Raw genomic sequence first — 22,253 nt, forward strand, 5'->3', positions numbered from 1 at the left:
TATACAATATGTCTCGTGACTTATTTATAGTCAAATACATAGATAACCTTTGTATTTCTGTGTTCCGGTTGGTTAAAGTTTCTTATAATAAAAACTTTACTTGAGGTCCGAGTTCGAATCCCAGATTTGCATCTCTGGTTTTTCAAAATTATATGCGTGTTAAAAATTAAGTATCACTTGATATAACTGTGAAAATCGTGGTGAAAACATCCTAATTCATCCTATTGAAACTTGCTTGAGACATGCTTGATAGTCTCCAAAAAGGTCTCAAAGGTTTGTGAAGTATACCAGTCCATGCTTGACCAGAGCGACGGATTATAACTTAATCCACTCACTTTGAGAATCCATGTCCAGTAGTGGAATAGTAATAGATTCGTTATTGTAGAGACTATTGCAAGATGGCGAAAAATTAACGTCCAAATCAAGCAACTCATTGTAATTCAATGTACAATAAGTGTTTAAAAGTTGCCCTTTGTCGAAAATAGCAAGGTAATTTTTCAAAGCAAAATTTGTTAGATTCTCACAACTACACAATACGATTACGATAATAGCGTGTTGTTAAACATAAAAGCTGAAGAGTAATAACCTTGTTACGTTAAAACTCGCAAGTTATGGCCCTAGCAGACGTGCTACTTAGCATAAGCGATTCGCGTTTTCGCGTTTGTGTCAATGTTGCATCACGTTTTTGCGATTTGCTGCGTTCGATCGATGTTTCTAAGCATGCATTGCATTTACGCTACTTACTGTATTCGAACGTTTTCAGAGTAATGATAGGGTTCTTCTTCATTGCGACGGCTCGCCACGGTACGGACCAAAACTAACAGAACCGACCAAAGAAATATAACTAAATAGCGCATATGCCACCCTCTGAACGACACGAATACATAAGGACATACACACATTTGCCGCCGCTATTTACATGTATAGTTGTCCCAATGAAGAATAACATATAGTCCATACATATATAGTTTTTACGTCCGTAGTGTGGAACGTTTTATCGCTGCATTTAATCTTTCAAAAGCATTAAGTAGTTTCAAAAGCAGTCGTCGATCGCAAATAAAAGTAACATGTCTGCAGCGACCCTTATTAGGTTATAACGTTTGAAACAAACTAACAAATGGCCAAACCCTATCTGGCACGGCCATCTGTTACCGAGGGTCAAAATACAAATGAGTTTTAGAGTATTACTTTTTATGAGGACAAATATTATATTAAGCCATAATCCAACATGAGGTTTTACGTATTGTGGGACTATTAAACGATAAAATGAAACGTAACCACAAAATAGATTTTACTTTAAAATAAGAGGAAAACATCATATACAGGTACATATTTCCAACACACCTTTTCCGACAGACTTTTCCGAGGCGTTCCAACTTAGTCCTCAGGGGTAGCGGCGCATCTGTGGCCGACCTCAGATAGGAATATCTAACCTTATCTGGGGTTGATTACAGATGTGCATGGGCGGCAGTAGCCACTTACCATCAGGTGGACTGCATGCTCGTCTGCTACGCTTATATTATAAAAAAAAAACATATGTATCTATATTTTGGAGTCATGTGTGACGTTATAAAATGGGTACTTAAAAAGGCAAGTGATATCTAAAAAAACATTTCGACATATTTTTGATGAGATAGTCGCAGCCAAAAGTGCTTAAATTGTGAGGATAAAAAATATCTGCAATCGTATTTTTCGACTTTACATACCATATCATATGTTGACGAATAAAGAGTAACATATATATCAATTCCAAAACATACACAAAATATTGGGACTTTTTTTCCGACATGTATAAACTTAATCTGAAAAGCTGGTGAAAGGGACACCACCAATCATCATGATAACTTCAGTGACAAAATATCAAAATATATAAAAATATAACATAAAACAAAAAGAAACATAAAATAAAAAATATAAACCCTATTTCAGTTTAAAAGCTAACTTTCCAAAAGCTACGTTTAAACTAAGAATAAGTAGTTTACCGCCATCTGGTACACGCTGACATCTAACCGCAACTAATTTTGTGGACAAGAGTACAAGTTTCCGATAACCGAGACTAGTGTACGATGTTAACTTACCGTTATTAATATTCAGTCTATCCAAATGTTCTCTACCAAAGATAAAAAAAGTTTCTAGAAAGTTGAAATTGTAAAATATCGATTTTTGATATGCACAACATTGGACAGATCGATTATTGATAATGACCTTAGATACAATAGTAATTGTCACACGTCCTGCAACCCAAAGGACTTGACGGATTTTAACCTGACGTGTAGTTAAACTTATCTAAATTGTGAGAGTGACGTAGATTTTTTGGTTGTGGGAACTCGGATAAGTTTCCCTTGAACCCATCAAACCGGAAAACAGCAGCGCTGAAGACTATTGTTATTCGGCAGATATAGATGTGGCGGCGAACCTACCTTATTCAACAATTCAATCAAGTAGAACGCAATTTGGAACAAATATAAAATTCTATACACTAATGCAGACCGGCCGGTACTCAAATCGAGTTACATCAGTAAAACGAAGTTCGTCTCCATTGAAATTCAATTTCTACGTTATTGTCAAGTGTACTCGTAACTCTATTCCGAAGAAGCATATTTCTCATACAGACATTCGAAACTAGGTTATAGTTAAAGTTAGAGAGAATAATCAATAACTAGTTTTTCAGGTAATTTTCAGATCCAGCGGTAATGTAAGAAAAATGTTGTATTAAACAATTTAAATCGCCTTAAGCATATCGTTGTCAACCCATTACTGTCCCACTGCTGGACACGGGTCTCCCTTTCTCTCATAGTACACCGTGCTGGCCAAGTGCGTATTGTTAGACTTCACATATCTTTAAGATGTTTTCCCTCAGGTGTGCAGGTTTTCTTACGATGTATTCCTTCGTTAAATCAATCAAAAATTAATTTATAATACGCACATATCTTTAAAAAATCAGAGGCCTGTACCTGTGATTTGAACCCCTCAAGTTCAAGCACTAGGCTTTCCCTGTAAGTGCCACGACACATATACTCTATATCTTTAATGTAAATTAACCTTAAGTCGTTTTCGTAACAATTTTTCAACTAAAATAAAAATACGTTAACTACCGCAAACCTCCTTTTCTAGACGGGAACTTACCTTATATCGTACTTATAGTTATAAGGACTTACCTTATAAGGAGAGAACTTCCTTTGGTAAGCTTGAGTATAATATAAAATTCTCTGAAACTATCTACAGTAGAGACTCGATCCAGACCTCAGTCATGCGGATTCAAGAATATCCGTACCTACTGCCAACTGCAATCAACTACTTTGTAGTTTAAGCTATGCGATATTATGAGGAATATTGATTCAATTTTGATATTGATATTTTGTCTTGATAGCCAAACTACTAATAGATTTAAGAGTTTTTAATACCTAAAAAGATATTACACTAAGATTACCTTTGTGCGAAAGACACACACAAAGATGAGTACACAAACACCTTAACTTAGAACCGAAATCTAAAATTTGATGACTGCCAAACTGGGTATCGAATCCGGGAGCCTCTACGAGCCATGCCGATTAGAAACCACCCTACCACTCCAGTCCTAAAAAACCTCTTGACATTTAAAATGGCTGAACTTAAAAACAAATTAAATTGATGTATCAAATTTTAACTTTAATTAAAGCAAAACCTATTAGCACTGCGTTTAATTTATTCAGACTGATTCAAATAGTTATAAATTGAGCTCTATTATAGTGATCAATCACCACCGTTTGTTAATTGTGGAAACTGGGGGAGTATATAAATGGGGCTCGCGTTACCTTCTATATTAATTTAGGACTCAAAGATTAATTTACACACATAAATTTATTTAACTACACGAATAATATAGCGTGATAATATAGAAAGGTCTATTTTATTTACATGAGTTCATCGATGTGGTGACCTCAAATGACGATGAAGTGGGTACAAGTGAAGGAGGAAAGTTTGTAGGTGTTAGATACTTTAGTGGTTTGCCAGAGGAGCCACTGCCTCATCTATTTCTGCCTAATATTAGCAATGTTACGGGTTATGTTGATATTAATGGACAGCTATAAGCAAATCCATGTATATAGAACAGGGCATTTGCCTGAAACTCTCAGAAAAGGTCATCTACTCTTGAGGGATAGATATATCAGCTGGCATCTACACCCTTCCACTGAAAAGCAGAACAGCCTCGTGGTCCAACCATACTCATTCTAACATGTTTCAAAAATGATAACATAATTGGTATCCATACAGATCACACAAAACTGATCTTACCCATGCACAAAATAGATCAAACAGACAAACAACGTTGGATAATCGTAAATAAAATACGTTGGATAAAAGTAAAAGATATAGAATATACAACGTTATAAAGAATACCATACAACAAAATTGTTTCGCGTTTAAAATATAAGTCACAGAGAAATGTGAGAAATTAAATAATATTTCAAACAGGTTACATTTTAAAGCACTCAAAAGTTCCTTCTATCGCAACGAGCGACGAAAATAAAACACTTATTAAAATACTGCCAAAAATGTTTTGCAGTCTGCAAAGGGTGGGCACAATAGGGATGGCGATCTGAGATCGATTTATCGAATCGATCTTTTTGAAAAAAAATCGATTATTTTAATCGATCTCCAGTAATGGATCGATCCAGTGAATCGATCTTTTATCCTAGAAAATCGAAACTCTATCTTTTTGAAGTTAGTTAAATATGTTAGACATTTTTTGCTGACGGATACGTATTTCAGTGCTTGTTTGATTAATCATCATTATCGATGATTCTGATCGAAGATCGGATTTTGGATCGATTCTTAGGACCTCGATTTTTTTGTGATACGATTTATTACATTTCGATTCGAATCGATAAAAAAATCTATGTTTTCGGAAAGAATTACCATCCCTAGAGCACAACTAACTTTTAATGAAGCCCCAATGCCTGTGATGTTTTAAGTACACTTAGACAACTCTGTAAAATGGTATCTCGTATACTTAACCTTGTACTCGTAGGTACTAATTAGGGGCTACCTTTGATTGTCTTTTGAAAAATGATTTTAAGTTGGCAATATGTCGACTAACGAATAATATCCTATTGTTGGTACATGGGGTTGATTACTATGTCCATTATGTCATGTTTCATTGCTACTTTCAATATCACTAAATGAAACCTAATGTTTAGGTAAATTTAAATACACTAGTTTCAACATCCGCGTAGAGAAATCTTCATAGTCGCGAAAATATTTTTTTTGTTCACGAGGGGGAAACCTTGAAAAGGTACCCGATGCCGTGGGAGCGACACAGGGTTATGTGGGACTCTTATCGCACTAAAACCCCCCCGGTTGCCGTCCTCGACGCTGCGTAGAGAACTCCGGGGTCTCCAAAGGAACGCAACCGGAGTCCTCTTAGCGCATTGCCCCGTCGGGCTCCGCCCAGGTGAGCTTAGCGCTCGCCGCACCGTCTGGTGCGTACGACGGTATGCGACCACACATGCCGCCGTCCTTCCGGGGGCCGTTGGCCGGGCGGTTCGATCTCCCACTCTTGCCACCAACGGCCCCAGAACCCTCTTTGAGTCGCCTCTTACGACAGGCAGGGGATACCGTAATGATAGTAAGTGACTACTGACGCTCATGGACATCTGCAATCAATCCCAGATAAAATAAAATCCATACCTGAGGTCGCCCTCAGATGCGCCGCTACACCTGAGGACTAAGCTATAACGTTTCGGAAAAGTATATCTCCCTTACCACGCCCTTCAAACAGCAGCCCTTAACTCTGCTGTCATTAGGACTGTTATTTGTCTTACAACAACCATAACGATTCCAATATGATATATCCTTTTAGTATGTCTATCATGTTACTATATTTACTAATTCAATTTGAAAACAGCCCGTTTTAAAATTTTGATTGACGAAGTTGTAAAAAGCGACATTGGCTACATTTTAACCCAAAAATATAAAAATATTTAGCGTCAAAAATTTAAAACCATGAACACAGTCTAGAATAACAATAAAACAGCTTCAATGACGTACTCGTATCCCAGAAAGATGGAGAATACTAAAATACAAGGTTGTAAGTTTTTCGTCTATCGTAAAGTATTCCGCTTGGAAATAACGTGTTTTGAACGATCATCAGGGTTGCCACTTATTAAAGTTTAAAAATTTAAATATAAATAAATGATATAAAATTATCTTTGTTTTTTTTTTAAATACGAGTATTATTTAGACAGTTTGCATGTTTTTTGTATAATAGTATCCTAATTTCTACACTATACTTTTCCCACTGTTCCACTATCCCAATTCCCAGTCGCTCCACTCTAGCCATTTTATTGACCTCTTTCGTACTAGCACCGCCCACAACAAAGCTAATTGTCCGATTAAAAATAATATATATTTGAAAATTATAGCTACAAACTATCATCAATAAATGTGTTAATCGAATGTAAAAACATGTTCCAAACATAACTCTTTAAATATATAAGTGACTTTCAAACAAGCAATGTTTCTCTTTTTAAATATGAGGATAAAATAGTAGAGACAACATTTTCCTTCTTTATTATTATTATTTTAATAGTAAACAAAGCCAAAAATTGTAATAATATACAGAATTGTTAACCTAAGAAATTCTTAAAACCTAATTATTCGTTGTCGAAACCCTATTCCACACAATGCCACCTCAGGCGTCGGACATAAACAGAAAACGCGGCTACATAAATATGTTAAGGAGAAACGTATCCCAAATATCTGAATAGCAAACTCAAGGTAGTAAACATTACGTAGCAGAACCTGAATCTATACATCTCTAAAAAGGTAAAATTAAAGCATCTTTTGTATGGAATCTTTTGTACTTGGATTCTCACTTATTGAAAGGTGAAAGAAATATTCCTCGACCGGGAAGGTATTCGATATTCTTATTTCTAGAAGTACATGCGTTTTGGTGGAAGTGAATGCTGCTGACTTACGTAATATATGAGGTGCCCATCTTAGACCTTATTAACAGTAACACAATTACAAATTAATTATCACTTTCTTATACGGCGAAAGAAAACATAGCAGGGAAAACTGCACGCCTGAAATTTCTTAAAAACAATTGGGTAGCGCTAGGAGGTGACCTAATTTCAAGTATCTATTCTTCAAATGTCATTATTATAATAATCTTTGGAATTACCGGAAATAGTAATAGCACTAAACCGACCATGAAATGCTTGAAACAGTATTAGCACTCTAAAGTAAACTTACCATAATAAACATCATCTAGCTCCTTATATCTCTTCGCGTTCACTCCAATCCTCCAACTGTACAACAGCACCACCAAAATGGATATATTCTGAAACAAAAATGAAATACCATTAAGTATATTTATGAAATTATTGTAATTTTAACAAGGAAAGTTAACGTTTGTTTTAGTACCGAACTTCTGTGCTAATTTACATAAAATTTGGTTCCGTTCATGTATCTGAGTATTTTCATATCGTTGTTCTGTTTCGTTAACTGTTTACACAGTATATTGCAATATGTTAAATACTTCATAGCTTTGTGTATACTTAATCATAATGTTTTTGAATGGAATATTTAAAAAAAAAAAAAATGTTAGCAAAATATGGTAATTTGTGGGATATTACCATATTTTGGTAACATTTGGTTTACTTATGATAAAATGACAATTGTACCAAAGTTTTTATTCAAATGATATTATTGTTGATGTGGTTAATTAAAACACTTTTTACGTTAATTTGCTCTTCGTATTAAATATGAACTCTACAATTACAATGACAAACTACACTAAATCAAAGTTATATTAATTACTAAGTACGAGTCGAACCGCACATGGAGGCTTCCGTACCTACCACCAAATGTTCATTATTTTTTACTTGTTTTCATTCATTTTATTATTTTCAACAATACTTAGTTATATGAAACAAAATAGATGGTGTTGGGGTGATGATGAATGATACGTAAACAACGTATAATAAAATTAAAATAAGTATATTAAAATATGTTTTATGGTTCTTATTTGTGTTTATTATAATACCAGTTATAGTAGTAAACGGATTGTAAAAAAATCAACCGTCTTCCTAGTACGATTTAACAGTTAGATCGAAGAATGCGGAAAAAATCCGGTTTCTTGTATGGAGACCCCCTTTAATATTCAACTTTATTTTATTTTTAGTATTTGTTATTATAGCTGCCACCGTTATGCCTCCTCTGTAAAAATTTCATGTGTCTATCTATTACGGTTCCGGAGATATAGCTCTGTGACAGACGGACAGACGGACAGACAGCGAAGTCGTAGTAATAGGTTTCCCTTTTTACCCTTTGGGTACGAAACCCTAAAAATGAGAACAATTTTATAATCATATGTATTTATCTATGTTTGTATGGTTTACTTATATCTATATAGACAAATAAAATGTAACATAATGAAATAATACTAGCGAAAATTGCCACCCTCTACCACACGTGCATACAAACAGATAAGGCGGCAAGTGTTGCCATTAATTATATACGTAATGACGCTATCGCGGGTGATATATGAGGTGAGAGCTAATACAGGAAACCGTAACTAGCATACACCTTTATATACAACCAAGAAATATGAGAAACTATTGTAACTTATATGAAACTATGTTACATACAATTAGAGTAAACTTGCCGTTGTTATAAGTATAACAGCGTTAGAAATAGAAATAGGCTCCATTACATTACACCTTGATATTTGTTTTAAGCCAAAGTAATTACAATCATACAAGATATTAATTAAACTTTACCGGCATGTGATTTCCGTTTAAATGTACCTAATAGGGAGCGTTAGAAATAGGTTCCGTTAACCGGCTTACTGGTTTTATGACGCGAATGATTGAGAATGTTCTCAAAAGGCCTAAACTTATGTAAAACGCTAAAGCTAAATGACTCAATATTTATTAACATAATTATTATACAATTTAAAAAAATCCGTGTCAAAGAATGATACATACAAACGAAAACATACATACGAGTACGTTCGAAAAACATTATACTCCGCGGTAAAAAAATTTTTGCGAGAATTTCCCGTAACATCTCATTTTATGAACATTCTTCTTTTCCACACTTCATAAAGTCGGTTAAAAAGAAGACTAAGCTTCCACGCGCTTAGTTTAAATGTCTCTTATAAAACTAAGAAACTTACAAAAGTAAGTTAAACCGGCTTCATCTTCACTTTAATGACACTTTCACTTTTAACTTCAACGTAAAGTTTAACCACTTAAAAGTTGTAACATACCTATTATCCTTCCAGTAAAAGTTTAAGTTGGAATTTGAATTTATACACTGCCATTATTCTGAACTCAAATTATTTGATATAAACTTTTACCATCTTTTTTAAAAGAATCTTCTTTAAAAGGCAAACACCCTTAAAAGGTAGAGCTTTCGATGGAAGGGTGTAGATGCCGGTTACCTTGCAAGGTCCTGAGAAAATGTAGAAGCTTTATGCAAAACCCCCGCCCTATATGAAATTGATTAGAGTTATCCATGGGTGTAAGTGACCATTTACCGTCAGACTGGATATTGATTTCTTACCGCAATCTATTAAAAAGACTATATTTTGTTTGAAGCGAAATAATCAAATTGACTTTATTTCTAATATACCGTACATATTTATTTTAGTAGTGATTTTTATATTTCAATCAAAAAATTACTCTTATTTCGAATCTCAATTTTAATATAAATAAATTCATAACTTGAAGCCTGATTGACAATTTCATGGAACTCATTTTCATCAAAACGTCAATGTCTACAATTTCGGTTCAATCAAATATAATTCGTTGAACAACTCAAATAAATATTCAATATAAATTAATATCGTTTTCGAATAAAGCAACTTTCAAGACAAATAGATGTACAAAAATGGAATTACTTCGAAAGTTTCGTACCCATAGAACTAAACAAAAGAAATTTTCTAAACAAAGAAAAAGCAAAAAGTTTTCAACGTTCGGCAAGATGAAAGGTAGGACGAGCAAAGTTAGATGAACACGAAGGTGTTTCTGCTTTTTGCATCAAAATGGACAAGGTCAGGAGAACTTTAGCAGTTTATTTACCCCTTGTATATCATCAACAATATTGGACATCAACAATAAAGACGATTGTATAACCAAAGAAGGATCGAATTACTTTGGAGGTTTGATGCGGGTAATAACTTTAATGATTGACTGTAAATTCTTGTCGAGTGTTATTCAAAAAGTTTAAATTCTAACACTGAAAACAAACAAAGACCATGAAAGATATACAATAATCGAAATACCCAAAGGTAAAAATATAAAATTAGAAAAATAATCTGAATGATTATTTTCTTTCGATTATTTTCTGTTACCAATAAAAAAGATGACGAGTTATTTCAATAAAATTAAATAGATCATCAAGTGGAAGCTAATAAATTTTAGAGACCTGTCATTCAATAGCAGAGATTCTAAAGGCACTTAACCAAACCCTCTTGTGGATCCATGTAATGATGAAGGGCGCATTGAGATGACATATATGACATCTAATTTATTGATAAAGGTCAAGCATCTATTAACGAAAAATCAGGATTAATGAGAGTTGCTTTGCCAATTTAATTAACCCAGTTTCCGTACAGAACTTGATTAAGTTTGACTGAGCGTAGCGGCAGTTGGGGAGGAAAAACTCTTAATATTATATTGTAATTAAAATGGATCTGTTCTCAAGATCAAAGGTCTTGGTCTCGCACAACAATATTAAAACTGACGTAAGAGAAAACTCATTGGATCTTTTAAGACTAGTGATTATTTTAGTAAAATAAGTGGAAATATCGCATTGAGTATGACACAAATATTATTGCAGAATATATAGACATTAATAGACAATATGGAATTATAATATATGGAATTTGTGGCTCAATATTTTGTACATATGGGCGGCGGGGCATTTTATTATATATAATATTAATTTTTATCATGTTAATTTTGATTGTCAATGTGGAATTAATATTTAGATTAAAATATGGACGACTTCCGGTAGTACTTCAAAACACTTTGTTAGTCATACCAAATAAATTATTAATATTAAAATATTTATTCTCGTATTTTTAAAACAATATTTTCAATATAATGTTATTTTATTAACAGTTAAATTTATAGTGAATCACGTCACTTGTTATAAGAAAACAAGTGATGTGAGAGGGTAGTTCTTATGCTGTTTGTCACTCTAGTAGTATTTAAGTCCACGCGCTGGTGGAGCGTGGTTCATTCGCATTTAATCAGTCGTGTAAGCCATTACTCTGCCCGAATTGTAAATAAAAGTATAAAAGTGATTCTCATATTAAAGTCGTTTCGTTCAGTTTATTAATAAAGTTTATTAATAAAATAAAGTGCGGTAGTGGGATATCGCCGACATACACATTGTTTGGTACGTAGAACTATAGATTAGGGGTAAAGTTAAGACTTTAAGTCTTAACTTTACCCCTAATCTATAGTTCTAAGACTTTAAGTCTTAACTTTACGTTATACGTCTTTAAGTTATTGTCTTAACAACTGGTAATATGACTTACTTATTCAAGTCCAGATTATGCAGAGGTAATAATTATAGCACACATGAATTGAACATCTCCTTGAAAAACCTTCGGTAAACGATTCTCGAGTGATGAACACGTTTTGCAAAAGGAGAACAGATTGTCCCCTATCAGGTAGACTGAAGAAAATAGAGGAAAATTGGTGAATTCAGGGGTACAAGACCGCTTGGAGTTGTGCCAATTATTCTACCTCAAAAGGCCGATAAATGGATGGATGGATAGAATATGACATTGTAAAACATGAACACGTATCGAAGTTTCTACAATGGTCTTCTACCTTATATATGAGACGTATGAAACCTATGAATCTTTCTGTCCTAATGGACGATAACAGATTTATAGGTATTTGTTAAAAAATTGGTTGAAGCGGTGGTTGATGTGCAGGCTTTAAAAACTTTACCAAGACAGGCTAACTTTACCAAGTAGTAGTATAATGCAGAAGTATCACACACATTTTTTATAATATAGAGGTACAAACGAGCATGCAGTCCACCGTTTTTATAATATAGGAGTAGCAGACAAGCATGCAGTCTACCTGATAGTAAGTGGCTACTGCCGCCCATGGACATCTGTAATCAACCCCAGATAGGACTAGATATTCCTACCTGAGGTCGGCCACAGATGCACCGCTACCCCTGAGGACTAAGCTGGAATGCCTCGAAAAAGTATGTCTCTCTTACCACACTTTTCAAAACGGAACACAGCAGCGCCTAACACTGTTGTTATTAGGCAGAAATAGGTGTGGGACCTCAACCTGGAAAGTGGATACCCATGGACATCGGTCATCATCTCCAGGTAAGATTAAAGTCCTGAGGTACAGATGGGCTGCTACTCGTAAGTATGCCTACCACATGTGAGCCTACCTATCTTACCACAACCTTTAAACCAAACACAGCAGCGCTTAACACTGCTGTTATTACGCAGGAATAGATGTAATGATGTTGCATCCGGAGTCGAACAACAGAAGGTTTCACCTTGTTATATAAGTACATATTCACGTTATGGTAAATGGAGGTATATATTATGTATATATATATTATGGAGGTATCCATAAGTAGATACCGTAGCTCATTTACTGTAGCTTATTCAAACACATTTATTATTCGTAAACAATTAATCGTATTGTTTTACATCAGATTTATTAATCAAAGCGCTGCGGTAAGTTAATTAATGGAAACGTTGAATGAAAAGGCGAATTATAATTGGGGAGCTGAACGGACGCGGAAAGGCTTCGCTCAAAAAATACCAACTTGAAGAAAATCTACAAAAACAAGATGAAAAAGGTCGTAGTAAGCAGAATTTTAAAGAATTTTTAGTAAAAAATGAAGGTATATTTTATTTAGCGACCGCGGGGCATAACCGGTAACATGCTGGTATGATGACGATGATGAACAGAAGGTTGGAATTCCAACCTGACAACCCCCAATCGAGACGTCGAGTTTGAACTACTAGGTTTTTTTTTTATAATATAGGAGTAGCAGACGAGCATGCAGTTCACCTGATGGTAAGTGGCTACTACCGCCCATGGATATTTGTAATCAACCCTAGATAGGATTAGATATTCCTACCTGAGGTCGGCCACAGATAAGCTGCTACCTCTGAGGTCTAAGCTGGAACACCTCGGAAAAGTATGTCTCCCTTACCACACCCTTCAAAACAGAACACAGCAGCGCCTAACACTGCTGTTATGAAGCAGAAATAGGTGTGGCGGTGGTGCCGCCGGAGTCTAACCACAAAGTTTTCTACCACCTTTTATTTTTGATGTGATAGAAATACATTTCATTTCATACATGAGGTAAAAATATCTTTAAGGAATCAAGAGATACTACAACTTACCACAACTCGATCATATGTCACTGTTCTTGAGAGTTAGCAAACTTGCAAAACTGAACGATACATCCACATTAAAGTGCTCAAGCGCTTAAATTTCATAAATTAATCTTCAAAGAGATTTATGACTTCACCGTTGCAGACTTTATATTCCAGTTCTTACTATGAGCAATAGTTGTGGACCAGTGGCGGATTTATCAACAAGCCGTGTAGACTGGAGCATGCTACGGCAGGTTTTAGGGGCGGCAAATTTACCTTTAAATACCTTGTTTTTGTCACTATACCGAAGTTATTTTATCTCGATGATATTTTTCCTAATTATTATTGGAGGCAGCAAATAGTTAATTATATTGTCCCATAACTATGTGTTCTGAATAAGTTCAAACTAGGATATAGAATTAACGAGGTCGATAGGAGCGGCAAAATTTAAATAGCGTACTAGCAAAAAAATATGTAAATCCACCAACGGCAGAGGCGGCAGAATGTATATTCAAAGATTAGCATATAAAATTGTTTGTTGACCATTAACAATCTAGGATCGCTCCCCTATCACCGTTAGTTCCTATCACGTAATATTTTCCCGGTCCAGCCACTTTGCCGCTGTCAGCGGAAACGTTTCACATACCGACAAGCGTAAAAATGAAATATGACGCTATGCGGATGGATTTTTCGATGTAAATCTTGCTAGCGAAGAGCGGCGATACTTACATGTAACAAATCTACAAACAGCTGAGAAGGGTACTATGACTACTTATATTTCACCTGTAGGACTAAAACATATTTACGTGTGATACGACGACGTATTGTAAAAATTGGTGGTGCAATAGTGCGATATTTTTTCTTAGAAGTAATAATATATACACGTAATTTTTAGTAGTTATATATTTCTTATAATCAAGCGCCTTTTTAAAATGCTAAAAGAGCAGAATACGCCAAGCAGTCCATATTTCCGAATCTCGGCACTTAATCATGTCGTGATTATTTACGACGCACGTCAAAGATTTCAGGACACGACGTATTTCGGAACACATATTTTGTCACGTTATGATGTGTATGTAAGAGTTTTAGCCCACATAGTTACCTTGTTTATATAAATGTAGTAAAAGTTGTAGCCCACAACAAAAATACGTATATAGAAAAAATATATGTCAATATTAGGAACATTACAGGTAGCTTTATCATAATGAAATGTTTGGTTTTATTAAATTGATCTATTAAAGCCCCATTTTTGTTCTATTGTAAAATTTAACATTTTTAATTTGGCACAAGTCCAGTTTGATCTATCAACTATTTCCACACAGCCAGAATTGTGGCCGAACGTTAAAAGTTAAGCTAAAATCCCAAGAGAAGTATGTCTAAAAGTCTAAACAATAGAACATTATATAACATAAATAATTCGCCAATTAGGTACGAGTCGAACTCGCACATGGAGGCTTCCGTACCACCAAATGTTCATTATTTTTATTCATTTTATTATTTTTTACTCTATTTATTTATGAAACAACGTCATCTAATGAAGCCTAAAGAGCTACCGATACATACGCCATGCATCTCTACTGTCTTCCTATCACGGTTTAACAGCTAGATCGAAAAATGCTGATAAGTACCGGTTTTGTTGTATGGAGACCCCCTTTAATACTCAACTTTTTTTTTGGTATTTGTTGTTATGGCGGGCACCGTTATGCACCCTCTGTAAAAATTTCAAGAGTCTGTTACGAATCCAGAGACAGAGCCTTATGACAGACGGACAGACAGCGAAGTCTTATTCTATTACTAAGGTTACATTTCTAGGTTCTGTTTCTATCCTTTGGGTACGGATAGTACGGAACCCTTTGAAACTTTGGCGGTATCGTGGCTATATTTCTGTCTTATAACAACACTGCTGAAGTGCGATAAGGAAGCGAAACTAATCAGAGGCATACCAACTTAGTCCACTGCTTCAAAGGATTAACTCGGCCACTGTTCATCGAAACTTTCGAACTTCGAATCCCAAGCACCTGTAATATTTTAAATTTACGTTTTGACAAATATGACTGTTTTGGTATTTGTTATGTGTTGCCCATACAATTTCTTATCAGCGCCCCTAGCGGATTGTATCAGAAATATAGTGTCAGTAACGTAACATTAAATATCTAAATTGACAAAATGGCGCTTTATGTTTTGTCTCTCTTTTTTGCGAACATGTGAGGCAGACAAAAAGACTTGAGCACTTACTTATTGTTACGTTTACTCAGTCTTCCAAAATCAAACAAAGCAGAATAATGGATTGAGTAAACGTAACGTAAAATTGTGGGATGTTTTGAAAACATGGTAAGGGTACTGAACACCGTACGGTACACCGGAACGTCCCCATACACGCTACCGACAGTAAGTCCGGTAGACCTTAGCGTGTATGGCTTACATTAGGTGAACTGCATACTGTATTGATAGCTACTTTCATTACATAAATACAAATATGAACGGCAGGTCGCTTAAAACTTAAAGTCGTTAAGGCCGGCTTCATCTGCACTAAACTTCATTTACGTTCTATATTCATGAGTTTTATTCTTAGAACGCTCTACTTCCTCAAGATTTATGGAATTCGCATTTCCATGTTTGAAGTTTTGGGAAAGCGAGGAAAGTTCGAATGTAATTTACAAAAATATTGTTATTTTAATATGTAAGGAGTACTTATGATACGCGATTTTAACTCAATTCTGTGATAATAACTCTAAAAAAGAACATTACGGTTTTTATTGTACACATTTAAGCTCACGTTTAATATTCATAATAGTAAATGTATAATTAAATTTGTAAGTCTTGAATAATTATGAACTAAATGGTTCGAGTTGAAGGTTTTACCTATAATTAAGTAATTACTAGCTACTATTCGACATTGAACACGCTCACATAATATATGTGGGCATAAATACTTACTTGGCTACACCCAAGTAATAAAATCAACGTTCTTTTTATTTTTATCGTATAAATAATTACGGCATAATTGTTGTGGTGCAATTAACCCGATGAGCTTAGACAATACCAGTAAATTTTAAATCACGAAATTTTAATGACATCAACTCTATAAATAAATCATTATTACAACTCGATTTTGGAGTTAAATTTTTGAGCAAGTGTATATGTTTGTATGTATGTATATCACATTCTTTGAGACAGCCCAAACAGCTGCCTAAGAATGTGTTGTCTGAAATTCGAAATTATGGGAATGACGTAGGCATAGACATGTTTATAAACAGATACAAAACATATTTATAAACAGTCGCGTATTAATAATAATAATAATTTATTTCGAACGTAAATCCATATTTTGGTTAGTAACAATTTGTACTTAAAAGACTAATGTTAGTAATACACATTTCACAAAAACTTAGGTTGTTTAGAAATTATTTGGATTTAGCAGGAAGCAAATATGGATTTCCACTATTTTCCAAAAACTAACATCAAACTTTATATGTTTGTTCCAATTCTGTCAATTTTATATTCACAGTGGACTGTGCACGTCTAATAAATTTATAGAATCGCACTGAAACTTGCGTGATTGGATCTGACTGGATGGTTTTGTAAAAATAATATTGTTATATTTTAGAACTAGACTTTAAACTGCGTGTGCTAAAATGCGTGTTTAAAATACCTTTATAATAATTATACTATTAAAGTAAATATGTATTCACAGGCTTTTATTTAACTTACTTTATTAGTTCGTATTAATGTGAAGGTTTTCGTGCAACTGAATTGTAAGCCAGTTAACCACAACCAATTGCATCAAATTTTGCATACGTTTGGTTTAGACGACAATGGATGATTAGTGTAGTGACGTCATTCTAAATCCAATATGGCGAACGCTCCATTGTAACGGGCCCATATTTTTTATGCACACCCATGAATGACATGGATTCGAAGTGAAAGGGTTTTATATGAATAACACCATATACAAAATAAGTTACTTTTAAGCATTTATTAAATCTTTAATTTAAATTGATTGTAACATTTAAATAGCAAACGAATATACAGTCCACCTGATAGTAAGTGTCTTCTGTCTCCCATAGACATCTGTAACCAACCCCAGATAGGACTGGGGTTCAACCTTATGTCGATTACACAATACACATACGAGTACATTGCCACCTATGAAAACACGACAACGCTTAATACTGTTAAAAGACAAAAATAGGTGTCTCACTGTAGCGTTGGTGCCTTCGGAGTGGAACCACGTAGGGTTCTACTACCTCTAGTTGAAAAATCAATCATCTTTATCAGCACTATCCAAAGATTAATTTCCTACAATAAGCGAGATATATCTGATTCAAGATTTGTGAAATCCATATGCGGTACACTTGTTAGAGATTTACGAGCGTCACGTGCGAAACTTTGCCGATTGTTTAGTTCTTAGCGATAGTTTCCGTAACTTTGTCTCGAATTGTACTTGTCGCCTGTAAGAGATATCTACCTAACCTATATCTAAAGTCATATAGCAATTATAGTTTAATTCTTATCTCTTACTAGCTGACCCGGCAAACGTTATGTTGCCATATAAATAAAAAAATGTTAAGGATGAACAACCCTTATCACTTTGAAAAATAGATAGTAGCCGATTCTCAAATCTACTGAATATGCAAATAAAATTTGGTATAAAAAACGGTAAAGCCGTTTCGGAGGAGTACGGTAACTAAAATTGTGACACGAAAATTTTATATATAAGATGTTAGTAATCTGGGTTTGAATTGTTGAACTGTTTTAAGCTGTTAGAAATAGCTCTGTAGAAATAGATGTGGCTGTGGTATATCCCTGGTGGAACCATCCTTTAAAAGTCATACGCTTATTAGAAATGCTTTAACGCTTTGACTTTTCTTCACTTTCATTATATTTACACTTACCGGTTCTCTAAAAATTGTAAGTAAAATAAAATATATAAGTTTATATAACAAAACTAAACACTAAACATTTCAGTCTGCAAATATATCAGCTCCCAATGTTAATAGCATCCCATTATTAACCGATTATTTGCTCTAAAATATACACATTACGCAACACATTTAGGTATTAAAGCTGTTTATAAATAAATTGATAATGGACACTGCAATAACATACAGTTCCTATTATACAATAATGACTACAATTTAGTGCGCTTTCAAATATCATGTATTAATAAGCAAATATTAATATGATAAGCATTTCAGTACGTATTTCCATAAACGAGATACATATTATGCAGAATTTTTATTTTGAGAAAGATTCTTTAAACTTATGTGGCGTTAGTAAGTGCTAGGGAGCTAACTAACAGTCAGTATTCTATGATCATCGAGGACGAGACAACAAGGAGCATAATTTCAATCGAACTACTTGGTAAGTTTGTTTGGTTATACAAATATTAATATGACAAGCAAGCATTTCAGTCATATTTCCTTTTTTTTTGTCAACCTAGAGGAGATAATTTATATGTTTTAAGACTGCTTACAATAATCAATTCTTGACATTTGTTATCAAATTTCGAAATTTATAAAATGTTATGATTGATTAGTTATTACTAATGGGCTTCAAATATTTATTTTTGTTTGTAATTTATGTATGTGATCAAATTTCGACCAGTGGTAGACCATAATTTGACGATGTTCATTCTCCTTCCAAACACTATAAGTCTTAAGCACTACTAATCTATAAGTCATACACGGTCAATCGGATGGGTTTCCGTTAGTGGCTGAAGAACATGACCAATGTACTCAATCTACTTAATTACTCGCTAGAATTAAACATTATTTATCTTATTACTGTTAACCGTGGATTTTTGGACAAAATACGGAATATTATAAAACAGTTCGGATTAAACAATATTTTAACCATCTAATACATTTTCATTACCTTTGCCGTCTATCTATTGGGATCTATAAATCTATTGGGAATAATATATCGAGACCGTAATAAATGGCTAAGACACGACAACTTAATGGATATAATATCGCCGTGTTACCGGATTTGAATTATGACTATTAATTTGTGGTTGAAAGTAAAATATATGTGCCTATGTGGTTTATTGAGGACTCGTGGGACGTAGCGGTCAATAATTTGCCCAAGCAAAGGCTCTAGGTTCGAACCTGGAAAGGAATCTAAATAAGGTATTTATTTTTTAGCTCGTGGTCTGGGTGTTTCTGTGTGTCTTTTTATAAGTCTACTAGCTGACCCGGCAAACGTTGTGTTGTTATGTAAATAAAAAAATGTTAAGGGTGAACAACCCTTATCACTTAGGGGTCTGAAAAATAGATAGTAGCCGATTCTCAGACCTACTGAATATGTATTTAAAATTTGGTGAAAATCGGCAAAGCCGTTTCGGAGGAGTACGGTAACTAACATTGTGACACGAGAATTTTATATATAACATGACACCGATGCCAGTGTAATTGTGTAGAGTTATAAGTGTAGAATGAGATCATTGCAGAGACAATTATTAACAATTGATAATAAGTTGTTCAGAAATATATGTCAAACGTTACCAAATCTTAGTGTTGTCACCTTGAAGGAGGATTATAGTTTTTGTTTGAAAATCTACACAATATCCTCTCTATGGCCTCTATTTAATCTCTTTGGTTTATCTCAAGATCCCGGAGCTTAACTATAGCATGCGGCTACCGGAAAGGGTTCATGGCGAGGAAACCTCACATCACCCGGACTTCCCTCAAAAGGTTGGGTATTTTTGTAAGTATAATCTTCGTCAAATACCAAAAAAGTTACATAAAGCTTTATTTATTTCTTATATTTATCATTAGACACTGATTTTCTCCCTTAATATAAATAATGCTATAACCGTGCGCCCGTACACAATTTTCCATTTTAATTCAGACAGGTAATATACTCGTAACATAGGTATTTTAGCTCCAAAATAAACAAAATAATTGTAATGTTATACAATATTATCAATGTCCCACTCAGTACCTCCACAAAACGCTTTGTAACATATTTATTTAGGAGACACAATAGAAATGTTAACGGTACTTAAAAGTATATAATATACTATTTTCTTCTTTATTATAAAATAGGAGTAGCGGACGAGCATGCAGACCACCTGATGGTAAGCGCTACTGCCGCCCATGGACATCTGTAATCAACCCCAGATAATATTTGTTTCCTACCTGAGGTCGGTCACAGATGCGCCGCTACACCTGAGGACTAAGTTAGATCGCCGCGGATAAGTATGTCTTCCTTACCACACACTTCAAACCAGAATACAGCAGCGCTTAACACTGCTGTTACTAGGCAGAAATAGGTGTAGCGGTGGTGCCATCGGAGTCGAACTATTAATAGTACACTATATTATTATACTGTACATTATTAATAAAGGTATTATTATTCGGTTAATCGAACCGCTTTTCATCAACAAGTTAAAACTAGAGGCACGGCGAGTAGAAAATACAAACTACAAAAACGAAACACGAAAAGCCACGCGTCACAACCGACGTGGCTGGCGGATTTTACCAAGCGAAATGGCCAAGTGCGATTCGAACTAACACGTGGACGGTTCCGTATTATTTATTTTTTAATATGTATTTGTTATACAACATTTTTAGCTACATGATTTATGAAAATGTACAGTTTCTATCTTTTAAGATCGATAAACTAAATAACGCCAATAAATACGTAAGTTCTGTACGGGGACGCCTTTACTTTACCTTTTTATTTTTACTATTGGTTGTTATAGCAGACAAAGTAATATAGTCTTTGTAAAATATTCAAGTATCTATAACGGTTCGAGGTGCACAGACGGACAGGTGACCAGACGGACACCCAACGGAGACTTAGTACTAGGGTTCTGTTTTTACACTTTGTGGCACGGAACCCTAAAAATGACCGGTAAGCGAGTCTAATGTTTTCATACAAAGCGCTTTGTGAAAATCGTCCGGAAATGAGAAGCCGTCGAGCGCACGCCGCTCACCACCCAGTGTTTAGGTAGGTATAAGTCTAGTAAACAGTTATGCAATCTTATCAATAGCTAGATGCAGGGCTCTCTAAACCTACATGGCTGATAATTCTTTAAAAAAGGTTTTAAAATTATAAGAAGTCTAACGCACTTGACCAGCGCGGTGGACTAAGGCCTAGATCCCTCTCATTCTAATAGGATAGCTGTGTCCAGAACTGGGACAGTAATAGGTTGAAGATCCTAGCAATCTTATAATTGGCCGAGGATATCTGTAATGAAATGCAGATAGAGCTAAAGTTTTAGTTGAAATTAATCATCGATGGGTTGTTTGTGAATTAAATTTGCACAGTTTACATAATTACGTAAGTCCCCGAGTAATCTAAATATATATAACTCAAAGGTGACTGACTGACGTAGTGATATATCAACGCACAGCCCAAACCACTGGACGGATCGAGCTGAAATTTGGCATGCATGTAGATGTTATGACGTAGACATCCGCTAAGAAAGAATTTTGATCAATTCTACCCCCAAGGTGATTACTTCGTAACGCGAGCGAAGCCGCGGGCAAAAGCTCGTTTAAATAATAATTGATCTACAAATTTAAAGAAACGTCGGTCACACACGAGGGTTAGATAGATGACCTTAAGTGGCCAAATTTCGTGCACACCTCAGTTTTTTTGGAAAACAAGTTAAAATGGCGGCTCCGTTTGTTGTCATCAGTTACTAGTTGTTACATCTTATCTTGTTAAAGCTGAAGATTTACGAAATATAAAAAAAAAACATGAGAATTGGCGAATAAGCCGTTCATTTTCGTAGATGTTCAAACTTAGCGGAAAATAAATAAAAAAATAAGTTATAATATATCTAAGCTATTAATTACCCCAAAATGTCAAGATATAATGATAACAGTGAAGGGTCGCGATGAACTACCGCCACTACCCGGCACTAATCTACAAC

At 34.6% G+C, this 22,253-nt stretch overlaps 1 protein-coding gene across 3 annotated transcripts in view; it reads right to left on the reverse strand.

Annotated features, from left to right (window-relative positions):
- The window catches only part of LOC140751808 (uncharacterized), a 79,518-nt gene that overhangs the window by 37,580 nt on the left and 19,685 nt on the right, over nt 1-22,253 (reverse strand). For all 3 annotated transcript variants that reach the window (XM_073085861.1, XM_073085860.1, XM_073085859.1), the window contains one exon: nt 7,237-7,324. In XM_073085861.1, coding sequence (XP_072941962.1) covers nt 7,237-7,324 — 88 coding nt within the window. The remainder of the gene's footprint in view (nt 1-7,236; nt 7,325-22,253) is intronic.

Source organism: Epargyreus clarus, unplaced genomic scaffold (genome assembly GCF_041222505.1).
Source record: "Epargyreus clarus isolate Ecla_fem2 unplaced genomic scaffold, WU_Ecla_fem_2.2 ptg000023l, whole genome shotgun sequence".
Classification (NCBI taxonomy): domain Eukaryota; kingdom Metazoa; phylum Arthropoda; class Insecta; order Lepidoptera; family Hesperiidae; genus Epargyreus; species Epargyreus clarus.